Raw genomic sequence first — 13,832 nt, 5'->3', positions numbered from 1 at the left:
AGGGGATTTATCGAGGTTCGTCGATGATTCGATATTGGAAAAATTGGGACACGCGATCGCGGGCTCGGAATTCAAGAAATTCGATCGATCGACCGGTTTTCTTTTTCGAAATCGTGGAAAAATAATTTTGAAGAGAGGATACGAAAACCAACCAACTTTATTATCTCTTTCCTCGTTTGTTTGTTTGTTTGTTGGGAAACCGGTTCTCGATAACGTTTTCCTGCATTCTAACCCGCGTCTAAGGCGCGAAAGCAACAAATTCTTCCCGAATTAAGCGTGGCAAGTTGACTAATCTCGACTAATCAAGCTGTTATTATTAGTTTCATTTAATCGACAAGATGCAGAGCGACGTGAAAACGACGATTTTTCTGAGAAGCTGCTCAATGATAATGATTAAATGATGCTTCCTTCAACTCGATCGATCGAGTATCCTTCGACTATATACATATCTTTTCTCATAGACAAATCCGTAAAATCCGTACGATTAATAAAGAGAAAAAGCTTTTTTTACTTTAGATAGGGGAATGGCGAAACGTCGAGTGGAAAATTTGGAAAATTTCGTTCATCTTTCTTTCTTTTTTCCTTCCCCCACCCCAGGCAGATAGGACGTGAGGTGTACTTACGAGACCGTGTGGGAGGCAATCTCATGACCGGCCGCGTAGAGATTTTGAACTTGGCTGTAGTCGGTCCACTCGTGAGAGACGTAGAACGTGGCCGAGATGGGGCAACCGTTCGGATTTTTCCTCCCTTTCTCGAACAGATCGGCGTACAATCCCTTGTTCAGATCGTTCACGGAATCGTCGAACGTCAGGAGAACGATTTGCGGTATCTCCTCCGGAAGGTAGTCACCTGTTTTTTGTATTTTTTTTTTTTTTCTTCAAGGAAGTGGGAATGGAGGGGAGGGATATCGTGTATATATCGACGACGTTCGTTCGTTCGTTCGTTCGTTCGTTCGTCCCGCAGTTTTTTCGTTCGAAGGATAATCGTGTCGTGTATCGATCGTGTATCACGACGATCGGTTATTTGAAGTGTGATGGGAAATGCGAGGAATGATCGAGTGTGATGCAGAACAGAGAGAAGAAAAGAGAGAGAGAGAGAGAAGAAAGAAAAGTTAGTATGCGTAATTAGTGCAGGGCGCGCAGGTGGTGAAACAGGCGGTGTCCTCATCATTCCCCCGCCGGTTTCACCACCCGTTGCGTCGCCATTTATCGTTTCATCGCGATCCTCCACGATCCTCTAATTGCCCGGTTCGAGCGTTGGGATCCGAGTGGGAAGCCGACCAATTTGTTCCGGAAAGACGCCACCACCTTGACTCGACGACGGACGGTAGCTTGGAAGGAGAGAAGAATTCCACTCTCGATGAAACGAAACAGCTTCGTTTCATCTTACTTATCGGATTCGGCTCGGTTCGTTTCATCCGTTGATTCTTTGCAAGAAATTCCACGGCCCACTTGTCCCGATCCCGCTCGGATTAACAACATTGGAGGATCGTGGATGGATGTGAAAAAAAGCGGTTTTTCCCCATAACGATCGGGACGAGATAGAACGATTTCTAGATCGAGGAGATGGCGATGAACGTTCGATGAGCCATGAATTATATATATATATATATATTGGCGCGTTACGAATAATGGTAATGAGACTCGATTGATTCTCGATAATAATTCGAATTATTACTATTATTAGAGCGATGAAGAAGCGATGTTTTCGAGCTATTTTTTGTTTCTCTTTTTTTTTTTTCTTCTTTTCTGCGCATCCCGTTTGCGCACAACTTACGAGATGGTGTGCGATGCCATTTCGTGGCCGTCCACGTATAGGTTTTGCACCTGGCTATAATCGGTCCACTCGTGCGAAACGTAGAACGTGGCCGTGATCGGGCAACCGTTCGGATTTTTACGCCCGTTTTCGAATAGATCGGTGTACAATGGTTTGTTCAGGTCGTTCACGGCGTCGTCGAACGTCAGAAGAACGATCTGCGGCGTCTGTTCGACCGGGATTCCACCTGAGTGGAAATTATACACGAAATTATACACGAAGTCGAATCGATTCGCTTTTCCTAGCCTAGACAATTTTAATTCCTTCAGAAAGAAGAATGCTCGAATCCTTCCTTCGTACATTCACATATATATTATACCATTTATCCGAAAAATCTCCGCGTCGCGAAGAGATCACTTCTTCCGGAATTATTTATGCAGTTCCCCATCCCAGATCTACCATCGTTCCATCCAAAAATATTATTATCGCATCTCCGTTTCCGCTTTGATCAAATAAATAAACACGATCGATCCGCGCTGCCTCGGATTCACGTCACGCGGCGAGCTTTCGATTTCGAGGATCGGAATCGAGAGCGGCGCACGCGCGAAATTACGAGCGAGGCGGATCTGTTTCACTTTCGACCGGTTATATTATGTGTAACGTTAGAATAAAACGGAGAAAGTCAGCCGATGTGGTGGCTGCTAAAGCCGATCGGTTGGACGTTAACATTCGCGGCGCGCTGACGCTTGCGTCACGCGACAACGTTGTCGAGTATATCGTTTTTCGAGTGTACCTCGATCCGTCTTTTCCGCGTTCAACGCACGCGCGCGTCTCTCCTCCTTCTCCGACCCTTCCCCCTCCCCTCCCCTTCGGTTCGAATCGAAAACGGAATCGATAACGGATCCAGGCTTACCTGGAATGTCGCCACCGCCGCAGCTGCAATCAGGAAGGAGGCAAACGTCCTTGCGACACTTGGCCGCCGGTTTGTCGACCTGCGGGGTCGGATAAATCGGCGCCGGCCTCGATGGGGGATACCTGTAGATGTCGACGAACTCTTGCGCTTTCGACACGATCTCGGTCGACGGTTTCAAGGTTGGCCGCGATCGCCTGAAATATCGAATTTCGTTTCGATTTCACGGAAACTCGAGAAAGGGAGCGTTTTCCGATTGTTCGAAGAAATTATTACTATGTACGATTTCACCAATCGCGACTAAGTTAATTCATTCGATCGATCTCCTTCCTTTTCTCGTCGCGATTTCTTCCTTCTTCTTGTCTCTGTTAATTTATCACGATGTTATTAGCAATTTTAATTTAAAAGCTCTATCATTAACTTACGCGCAATTTAACTTTCTAGTTGCATTAATTCAGATGCAACCACATCGTTCGTTCACCTTCGAAGCGCGACATTGGAGCCAACGGGATTCTTTTTTCTTTTTACGAGCTAGTCGAATCGGATATTCGATCGACGTTGGCAATTCGTGGACAATTTGCCGATTAATTTTTAAAATTACACAAGTATGTTGATCCGTCGTATCGTAAACAAGCGGCTTCACTTTCTAACTATCCTTTTTCACGACGTTATGTATGTACAAGCGCAATTGTGACATATGAAAAAAGAAAACGGAAAAAGTACTTCAACACCAACAACGCGTGATTTCAATTGCAGATATAAATATAGATTAATTTCTCGAAAAACCGGAAAACAAAGGAAAAATGATCGAAAATCAATTCTCGATCGAGAAATGTCCAACTTACGGTGGTGCCGTGCCACGATGGACCTGCTGCGGGCGACCTCGGCTGAAAGCAAAAAGGAAAAAAAAAAAAGAAAGGATTGAATACAACAAGTGGAAGATAGAAATCGAGGAGGAGCCTCTCTCGAGAGAGGCTGTGGAAAAAGAGATTGAAAAATGGACGGATGTTTCCGGCGGTGCAGAAAAGGAAAATGTTCCGACTGCCGGGAGAGAAAGCGAGCGTTTCGTTTAACGGAATATATCGGGCGAAATCGGGTCTTGGTCGATGGAGACGTTACAAGGCCATTCGTTTCCTTCGCTCCTCTTTACGGAAATCGAAAGAAATCAAGTGTACGAGCGGAATAAAGATCGAAGATGCTAATCGAAATGATAATCGTAATCTGAAACATTGTACGGAATTTATATTATACTTTATATAACACGTATACATACGCGTACGTACATATATTTTGTAACGAAAAAAGAAAAAAAAAATCTTGAGCCTAATTGGACTCGTCGTTCCCACGAGAAACTAACGTAAGTAATATTATATTCGTATTCGATCTCGCGTACGATCCATCTAAACCACCACTTTCACGAGCAGTTGCGCGCGAGTGCATAATAAAAGTGAACGCGTACCGTACGTATGTATGTATCGCTCTCGAACAGAGAATTATTTATCTTGTCGCGTCGATACGAATTTCGATCGGGAAAAAGAGCCCTACGTTATCCACCGAGAATAGACACGCGTACAATTCACGTTATATACGCGATCGAAGAAAGCGCGAAAACAAGATTTGTTCGCGTTTGGGAATAATATCGATCGGCGATCCTTTCAAAGTCCACTCGCTTTCGGTTGCATAATTGAGGGGGGAAAAAAAGTGGGCAACGGTGATTGGCGGGTATATGGATACTGTACCTGGGTGCGTTGACCGTGTAAGGCCTGTTGGTGGTGGTCGGAAGCTGCGTGGTCGTGGTCAACGGGATGAACGTGTCTACGATGGCGTTTGGAGTAGTCACGTGGACAACTGGATGACTGATCACGTTCGGCCTGCGCACACGCGACGCGTTTAATTGATTGAAATCTTTTTTTTTTGTATACATTGTAATGAATAGTACAAAGTATCTTATTCTCGTGTTTTTTCTTTTCTTTCTTTCTTCGTCATTTCAGAAAGGAAATTTAGAATAAAATATTTAGAAAAAGAAAAAAAAATCTGTCTATCTTAAAGGGAAAAGGTATTTAGAAATAAACAGGTCACCGAGACCAGCTGGGCGAGTATCTGGCAAACAGCGCCTTTACCTGTATCCGTGACTATTTTTAATGATCAGATAGATAATCCAAGCTGCGTTTACGTAAGCGTTTTTCGCTCGATTTCTCGGAATATCAGTCAATGGATGGTAAAGTAAATTAACATAAGAAATGTGGATATCATCTTTCATTTCCAAGACGAGCAGTAATTGCGACTCAAGAATAGCGATGACATCTCGACGAAAGCTCGTCGAGCTGGGAGACGAACTATTCGCAACCTCGAAGGGATCTCCCCGTTGGAAAATTAACAAGAGGAATTTTCTCACCTGAACGACTGGCCTTCGGTAATGCGGAACTTGTTCTTGTTGAGCTGAGCCTGGGACCGCGGTACGAGGAAACAGAAAACAGAAAAGTTTTTGATTCGCGATATGCGCTCCCCTTTCTAAAACTGCGGCAAAACACTTTCCATCCTACCTGATTCTCGTAGATATCGTAGTCCTGCACCGTGACGTCCTGGTTCAGATTGTACTTGTCCGCCTCGTTCACAGCCACCTTTTTCGGCTTTTGATACTGCTTCGTGTTCACCTCGCTGATCTTAACGCTCGGTTGGACGGGAACCGATTGATTCACCGTGTATTGGTTGTAATCTGATCGTGAGAGATCCATCGATTATTCAATCACCATTATTATCTTTAATAGGATTTTACTTAAATACAACAAAGAGATTACTTTACCATCGTCCTTATAAATGGACACGTCGTCGTCGTAAATTGTGTAGTACGGATAACTCTGGTCCGGGTCGTTGTAGTACGATTTAGAGATGACCGGTGCTGCCGTGGATGCCAGGATCTTGGCCACCCTTGGAGACTCGGAGGATGGCACTTGCGTCCTTTCAAACGAATAATATAATTATCAATAAAGAGCGAGCGAGAGAGAGAGAGTTATCTATCGCAGTTATATCGCGAGATAGTGTTGGAGAGAAAAAGAAAGAGAAGAAAGGTAAAAAAGATGGACGGTTACGTAAAGGCGGGGCAGCCACCAAGAGAATTAAAGGAGCCCACGGCGAAAGAGAAATCGAGTAAAAAGGTCGTGGCGCGCGCGCGCGGCGCGGTCCGATTTCAAACACGATGTTACGTACCTGTAATGGGCTTCCGTTTGGGCACGCGTGCTCACCAGGCTCTCCTTCTCCCTTTCCTGCGGGGAAACGGTTAAATTAATCTCTCGATTAATTTCTCGTCTTTCTACTCTGTATCCATCTATTTACATATATATGAATATATGTGCATCGAAGAATTCTCGAGGAAAATTTGTCGTACACGCAACGTGGAGAAGATTGGAAATCGAAAATAATGCGGAGAAATTGATAAAATAGCGAGAGAGTTGTTCTCGTTTTTACGCTGGGATACGACTTTCCTGTTTGGCCAATTGGCGGCCAAAATTGCCCGTTGAACGAACAGTTTTATCTCATTATTTCTTCCAATCGACTCGATTTTATTAATCCTTTTAGAGGACTCGAAGAAAACCACTCACCGAGATCACGTTCCTTCTCAAACCATCCCTGTCCCTTTGAACCTGGCCGATCGTCGAGGGTTGCCCCCTGTAGACTCGTTGCTGCCTGTCGCTCTCCACCTCGGAGGCCGGCTCGTACTCGTCCTCGTGATAGTTGGTCCTCGCCTGTTGCCTCTGACGGATCTGCTTTTCGGTGATCTGCGCCACGGGGGACGGGGTGGTCGTCGCGGAGATCGATTGCCTCTGAATCGTGCGCTGCTGAGCCTGTATCTGTTGCTCGCGCCTCTGCTGTTGTTGCTGTTGCTGCGGCTCCCTGATCTGTTGCTGGGCCCGTTGCTGCTCCTGAAGGCTCTCGATCTTCGCCGATCTACTCGCGAAGAAGGGAACAATTGCGACAGGGTTAATTATCATTACCGCTGATTCATCCCCTGGGATTTCGCAAAGTTCACGGGTCGAACAAATGAAAGAAGAATCGAGGAGTTGGCTCGAATTAAACTATTAGATTTCATTAACCCCTTCTCCCTTTCCAATCTTGCTAATCTCCCCTTTGATCGACGGAGGAAAATTATAGGAAGAAAATTACATTTCGAAAGAATGGAAAGGTTAAACGACTCATTTTATACACTTGGATAGATTTTCCGTTTTTTCTTCGGAGGGAGATTTCTTTCTCTGAAGAGTTTTCTTCTTTGAGTCTACTTGTAAAGAAAGTCGTAAATTATATTGTTTATAAGAAAAAAGAAAGGAAAAAGGGGACGGTGATAAATAGAATTATCCATTGTTGATGGGAGACGAAATGCTGGATCTGAAGTTTGTTCCATTTGAGACATGTCTCTAACATTGACGTGTTGACTCTTTCAATTATCGACACTTTACCAATCATTTTGAAATCATAGTCCAGGCATTAATTCGTAATCTATTATACAATCGATTTTCACACGTTTACAATTATTTCCAATTATTATCCAAGTAACTTTATTCAACTCTTAAATCGAGCCATTCTCGACATCCTTTTCCTTCAATTATGAAATTCGTTCAATTACAAAAACACATCTGACGAACATATCGATACTTAAATTTTTCTTGGCTCTGTCATTTTGCCTCGTAAGAAATAGAAAGAGAAACGATATTTTCCAGCAGATCAATTTCTCGATCTAACTTATCGATTATCGTTGCGTTTCGCAAAAAAAAAAAAAAAAAGGAGAAAACAGCTATTGGAACAGCAAGGACGTCGATCAAAGGCATACGAAGGAATACGAAAAGAGCGGGCAATTGTGAAATCGCTTCTTTCTTCCCGATTACTCGCGCACGATACATTAATGAGCGAGCAACCTCGTTGCCTAACTTTTCCTTAGACACAAGGGAAGTGTACGCGTTACGTATACACGGCCCCGCGAGAAACGTGAGGGGAGAGTGGGAGGCTGGATTCATTGTAGCTCTTTCTACGATTATACAACTATAATTCCCGCTTAATCCTTTCGACGACGAGTTCCACTTCTCTGGACGGACGAATGGAACGGAGAGTCAACCGTTTCTTGTTCCTCTTTTCATCCAGCCTTTTCGCTTTTCTTTTTTTAGAAAGAAAGGAAGCGGGGCGGAAGAAGAATTAAATATGGAATTGATCGAGGAGGGAGGGAGGAAAGAAAAAAGTTTCGCGTGTGGCAATCGGCGAGGTGAAGGTGAGCATTCGTTATAGAATTTTAACGGTAAGTGAAACAGAAAGAGAGAGAAATATAAGGGAGATCGAAGTTTATTGTTCCACTCTTGACGTCACACTATCTCTATTTTCTCAACCGTGCTGTTATTTTCTCGCGTGCTGCAAGATCGTTGATCGTTGATTCGTGCAATGGTTTCGATAAGTGGAGAGAGAGAAAAAAAAAAAAAGAAAGGAAAAAGAAAATAAGACCTTTCTTTCTTTCTCGTTTCTCTCTCTTCGATTTTTTACCCTCGTCACGTCACGAGTGAAGTTCGACGGCTGGTTGCGAAACGACGATTCGATCGTGTTCGTGAATTGTGCAACGGACGGACATCCGGCGATACAGATCGAACGGAGAAGGATTTTTTTTGCCTCTCGTTTAAATCGATTGGCTGCTATTGGCTAATCGTTCGTTCACGAGGGAGAGGAGATTGGAATTATTGGAAGGATGAATTGAAAGAATAAATTAATAAGTTGGTAGACTAAAGAGTTGGGGAGTTATTAAGCGATTTAAGATTATTATTATTATTATTATTTTGCTTTACAATAAAATTATCGATTTTATTAAATTTTAGTAAGAAAACTCACCTCTCCAACAGCGGATCTTCCTCGGCTTCCTTAATGGGAGACCCGCCTTCGGGACAGCCTACGTTACGTGGCCAATCGCATGTCTGCAACTCGTGGCTGTGAAAAGAAGACGACGCGTTTTCCTTCGAAAAATCATCTTCGATTACGTGTATATTATTAATATTAATAATAATTTCCTAAGCTCGATCGAATAAACGATACACATATCCTTTCGAAAAGTCTAGATTCGTGGAATCCCGTCTACGAAATAAGTTTACGAACATCCTTAATTGGTATTACTAATCTTAGCTTGTCTTAGGGCAGGTAGGCCGGTTTTATAGCGAACCCGTTCGTATACGAGGTTTGGGAGAGGTGTGGCAAACCGACCTTCTTTTTCTCCACGATTATGCGCACGACCCCCTTTTACCCGTTCGATCGAAAGTGGACCAGGATCGGTAAACACGGTTCTTCCACATTTCGAAAATTTTGAAACAAAAATTTTGTCGTATGTAATTCGTGCGACAAACAATTAAAAAAAATCGTGTAACTCGTGGATGGAGGAAAATTCGTTCACCCGTGAGAATCTTATAGCCCCGTGTCTCTCATATCCCATAAATTATCGTTTCCAACGCGTCGTGTTTTTATCAAGGAACCAGTTTCCAACCCTTTGCAAACGGATCGTTTCATTACGCAGAATTGCTGTATAAAATATAGATGCCATTTCATTTTTTAAATCCTCTGAATCGAGATCTGTACCCGTTCGAATATATTCGTCGATGAAAACCCTCTTCTTAACCGTTCGATCGAAATCATAAATAAATCGGGATGATTCTATTCATTTCGAGAATTTAGAAATTTTGTCCTCTCCATTGATATCGATCGCGTTACAATTGAATACAAATACAACGGCTGATTGAAAGATCGTGCAACATGGATGGAGGAAGATTCGTTCACCCGTGTCTAATTTAATTACTATAAGAGTGTCTAATCTAAATTACTTATAAAAAACGCAGTGTCTCGAATTTTTTTAAATTCCACGAATCGAGGGATACCGATATCTTGTTCGATTGATGAAAACGATTGCAGGAACGTTCCTTTCGCGCGGAAGGAATCTTATTCTGGAATTCTAGTTGGGGGAGCAAGAAACAGAAATCTCCGCCGAGCGTGCAAAGTTGCTGGGAATATAAGAGAGCACATCCATTAGGCTTGCCTATATCTGGACGACAATACCGCGTTTCGCTTTCCGATCCGATGCCCCGTATTATTCGGCCGCGTTTCTAATTCACCGCGCTACTAATTTCTGCCCATATCGGTCCACCGCTCCGGGATCATTTCCACGTTCCTGCCGTTCCTTCTTCGTCAACCGTTGCTCCGAACAGAATATCTCCTGTCTCCTCGCTTTCACGACGATCCTGACGCCACTCGTGCACCAGAGTTTGACGTTAGGATATTATTAATCATTTTGACGTTAAATAGATCTCGATTCGTATGTACGCGTACAATTATTATCTTGACTTATCGAATTACAAAATTTATAATATTAAACTATATTGATATAATATCAAATAATTAGTATACTTATATCATATCTGTTATGTTTTCGATATGTTTGTTTTTGATATGTTCTGATATGTTTTTAGATTCCATGTCTAATGCGTTTAACCGTTTTAGTGCCATTGATTTTTACCCATATCTAATTAAAAATGTCAAAGAAATTTTTGTCGTGTTGATGCCATTTACCTTTGTCTCTAAAAAAAACTGTATCTCCTCCAAAAATTGTCCAATTTTAATAATTTTTTCGGTGTTTTATTAATAAAAACTTGTACAAGAATAATAAAATAGAAGAAAGAAAGAACATTATGGAAATATAATTGTGAACAAAAATTATAAAAAAAACTGGAATCTAAAAGTAAAAAAGTTAACATGTATGCTTTACCGCACAGACTCCATAGAGCCCCTTCTTACAGCGACCACAAATCAAGTTGCTTCACAACTTGAAGAACAGTTATTTTCATCCGAATTATTTTCGTATTCCGACATTATTATGGATTCAAAAAGTATAATAATTATAATTTGAACTTTATTTAACACGAAGACAAATAAAAAATTAGTGATGTGTGCGAGCGACCTCCCCTACAGCGAGCTAAACAGCAACTGATTTCACGAGTACTATGTCGGCACTTAAACGGTTAAAATTGGTATAAATTGGCGACAAACGGAGAACAGCAGTAAAATGTTCGTGGAAAGAGGAAGAACGATTCGATGGGATTAAGAATTAATTTTCCTTAAAAAGAATATTACCTGTACATCAATCCTCCCGTGCAAGACTCGAGCAAAGCTCCGCCAAACACGCACACGTAATACTGGGTGCAATCACGGGGATGAGGGTAATATCCGAATTCCTCGGGGCACTCGAACTCCAACGCCGCCTCGTTCCTGCTCGCTCTGGCGCTTCTGGGAATGGGGTTTCGTTGACATCCTGAAAACGATCCAAACGTCAGTCTCTCGGATACGAACATATATATATATCCTCTCCGTAGGAGTGGTTCGATGGAAAAAAAAGAAATAGCAACACGAGAAAGGCGCTGTCCACGGGGGCCAGAGATACAGTTTGAATTTATAGTACGTATCTCTGGATCGAGGCGGTGGAACGTGAGCGGTGCACTCGATTGCGTAATCGAGACGTGTACGTGTGTGTGTGTGTGTGGGTAACCGGATTTTCGGTTCGACCTTGCGCTTACGCACGATGAAGAAATTCGAGCAGAGCAAGGAAAAATTGGAAGCATGGTCGAAAGGGCAGGGCAGGGCAGGAAACGAAACGAGAGGGAACGTGGCGGCGAATATTTTCGTAATCGCGCCGCGACGAACGTTTCGTCAGAAGAAGAGGAGAGGAGGGACGAGGGAGATGTATTTCGCGGTTGCGCCGCAGCCACTTTGTTACCACCGGTTAAATAGCACCGGTATTTTGTTGAAAATGGTTTCTACTCTCCACCATTGTTTCGCGTGGATTCGATTATCCCAAGCTAAAGCTTTCTGGCACAATTTCATCCGTGGGACCGGTGCGGGAACGACGAATTGATCTGTTGGAAACGTGACTTGCGCCACCTTCCTCCTTCCACCTTCCTCCCCGCCACGTGAGAATACGTGTGTCTATTGCCCGGCCCCGCTTCGATTGTAAATATATTTTCCACTCTCGTTGTTAACGTCTTTTCGTTCACAATCTTTCTATCACAATCCATTTAGGATCCTCGAGAATGAAATCTATAACGATCGTAATAAGTAAAATAAAGCCTTGGATAAAATTTATGGGTGTATTTACACAGAAACGAGAATATGAATAAATAAAGGTGGAACGATTTTCGAATATTTCGCAACGGTGAAAAAATTATTCGGGAGAAGGCGAGAAGAAAAAAGAAGCAAGTGACGACCGAGTGAATTGGCAATAGCGATAAAAAAAGAAAAGAAAAGTACGCGCAACGAGAATATTTTTCAAGCCAATACGTTTCTTGCGTTGAATAGGTTTATTGCAAGACGCGATGAAGGAACTAACGGTGTACACGTATTTCTTCGCCTTTCCACGGTCGAGGCGAGGGGAACGACTATTGCGTAATTGTTATTAGTCCCTGCGCGCGAGGCTGGCTGATGAATTTTTCGATTCGAAGGACGCAATCAGAGACACCCTTTACCTACCCATAGAAAGCAATTGTGGTCCAAGCAGATCGTATCTATATATATATATATAACAGACAAGATCGAACGTGTTCATAATCGGATCAAAACCGGTCGATCGAACCTTCCATTCTTTCCCCAACTTGACAACCGCAAGTTGACAACCATTTTTCTATCTTTTCGATAACATGATCGTACGTGGCGGCTGGAAACGAAAACGCAAGGAGCGATCGTCACCTTCGCCAACCTTAGCCTTCCGATTCCCTTGTTTCCATCCGAGTGGCACGAATTTCGTAACGCTCGCGCGAGGGCAAGAGTTCGACGCACGCGGGAAAATTTTCTTCGGGCCACGGAGCAAAAACGTGCAACGCGGCTCGTTTCGTGCAACCGCGAGGATACTTTCTATCATCGAGGCAACGCGAATGCGTGGGCTGGGAGCACCGTTCCGTCTCCATTAAAATCGCAACTGTCCGAGCTCTTTTTCCCTCCTTTTTTTTAAGCAATTGAAAATTAAGCAAAATCGACATTGGCGAGAAGAAATCTCTGGACCGGCAAAAATCACTTTTACTTTCTTGATTATTCTTAAATATTTCTTAAATATACTTAATTATTACTATTACTTATTATTATACTTATTACTTATTATATACTTAATTATTTACTAATTTCTTAAATATAATACTTTTTTAAGCTTATTTAAGAAATACTTTCTCAATTATATATTCTTAATCAATAATATAATTCGATCGATACGAATTGCACATTTTTTTTAACGAAGTTATGGCGATGATCGTTACGCGAATTGGAATTAAAATTAGTCGGAGGAATTCCACGGGAAATTGTCGCGCGACTTCCTTTTACCCGCCGTTCTTCCCGCTGTCATTGAAAGTATCGATTAAACCAGCCGCGCGAAGGCCGGCAGGAAAAATGGAGAGAAACGGAGGAAAAGCAGCAACCTCTTGCTTCACCTTGGGGGGATACGGAATCTGGGGAAAACGAACATCCTGGTTCCCTCGACCGACCTTCCACCGAGACCTTGCTTCCTCCGCCGCGCGTTCAAGGTCAACGTCCTCCTCTCACCCACCCACTCGATCCCCCCAACAATTTTTCACTCCTCCCGATCGATTTCTCCACTCGCGTCTTCTTTCTCGCGAGATACACGACAGGATCGACGCGACAGGAACGCGACCTTGGATCCCTTCGAGACGCGAGGGCTCAATTTCATCTGGTAATCGATTTTTCGAGAGAGGGGGATATCGTCCATCCATCCACTCGGATATAATAAGATCCCCGTCGGCGAGCGCGTTCTGACATTTGGCCGCGTAAAATGTAATGCGAGAGGCGGTTCACAGAGATGGCTTAACACAAAGGCTAATAATAAATCGCGAGATGTTTCGTCGCGAGGAATTTATAAATGTCAAACGATAAATGGGGTCCCAATTTTTCCTCTGGATTCGACTATTATTATTCACTTTTTTCCACTATTCGATCAATTCTTTTTCTCGAGGAGTTTTATAAGTTTGAATCGCAATCCGTTCTCAGATATCCTCCCCTTTCGTTAGAGAATCTCGATAATGAAAAGAAAGGAGGAGTAGTGGGCGGCTCTCCTCTTGCGACGAACAATTACAAAACTCGTTGAACGGCCTAGCTAATATTTCGC

General features: G+C 43.0%; 1 protein-coding gene across 2 annotated transcripts in view; it reads right to left on the bottom strand.

The window, feature by feature from the left end:
• LOC552276 overlaps positions 1 to 13,832 on the bottom strand; it is a 41,082-nt gene that overhangs the window by 2,257 nt on the left and 24,993 nt on the right. The window contains exons 2-12 of one of the 2 annotated variants that reach the window (XM_624652.6): positions 10,805 to 10,982; positions 8,525 to 8,620; positions 6,265 to 6,610; positions 5,873 to 5,928; positions 5,469 to 5,623; positions 5,209 to 5,381; positions 5,061 to 5,110; positions 4,405 to 4,536; positions 3,511 to 3,552; positions 2,669 to 2,862; positions 1,777 to 2,002 (exon numbers count right to left, since the gene is read on the bottom strand). In XM_624652.6, the coding sequence (XP_624655.3) occupies positions 1,777 to 2,002; positions 2,669 to 2,862; positions 3,511 to 3,552; positions 4,405 to 4,536; positions 5,061 to 5,110; positions 5,209 to 5,381; positions 5,469 to 5,623; positions 5,873 to 5,928; positions 6,265 to 6,610; positions 8,525 to 8,620; positions 10,805 to 10,982 (1,648 nt within the window). Of the gene's footprint in view, positions 1 to 623; positions 850 to 1,776; positions 2,003 to 2,668; positions 2,863 to 3,510; positions 3,553 to 4,404; positions 4,537 to 5,060; positions 5,111 to 5,208; positions 5,382 to 5,468; positions 5,624 to 5,872; positions 5,929 to 6,264; positions 6,611 to 8,524; positions 8,621 to 10,804; positions 10,983 to 13,832 lie in introns of both variants that reach the window. The other variant, XM_006566025.3, reaches the window with a different exon arrangement.

This window comes from Apis mellifera, linkage group LG10, assembly GCF_003254395.2.
Source record: "Apis mellifera strain DH4 linkage group LG10, Amel_HAv3.1, whole genome shotgun sequence".
Lineage (NCBI taxonomy): Eukaryota > Metazoa > Arthropoda > Insecta > Hymenoptera > Apidae > Apis > Apis mellifera.
This window is presented reverse-complemented; position numbering and strand designations above follow the sequence as displayed.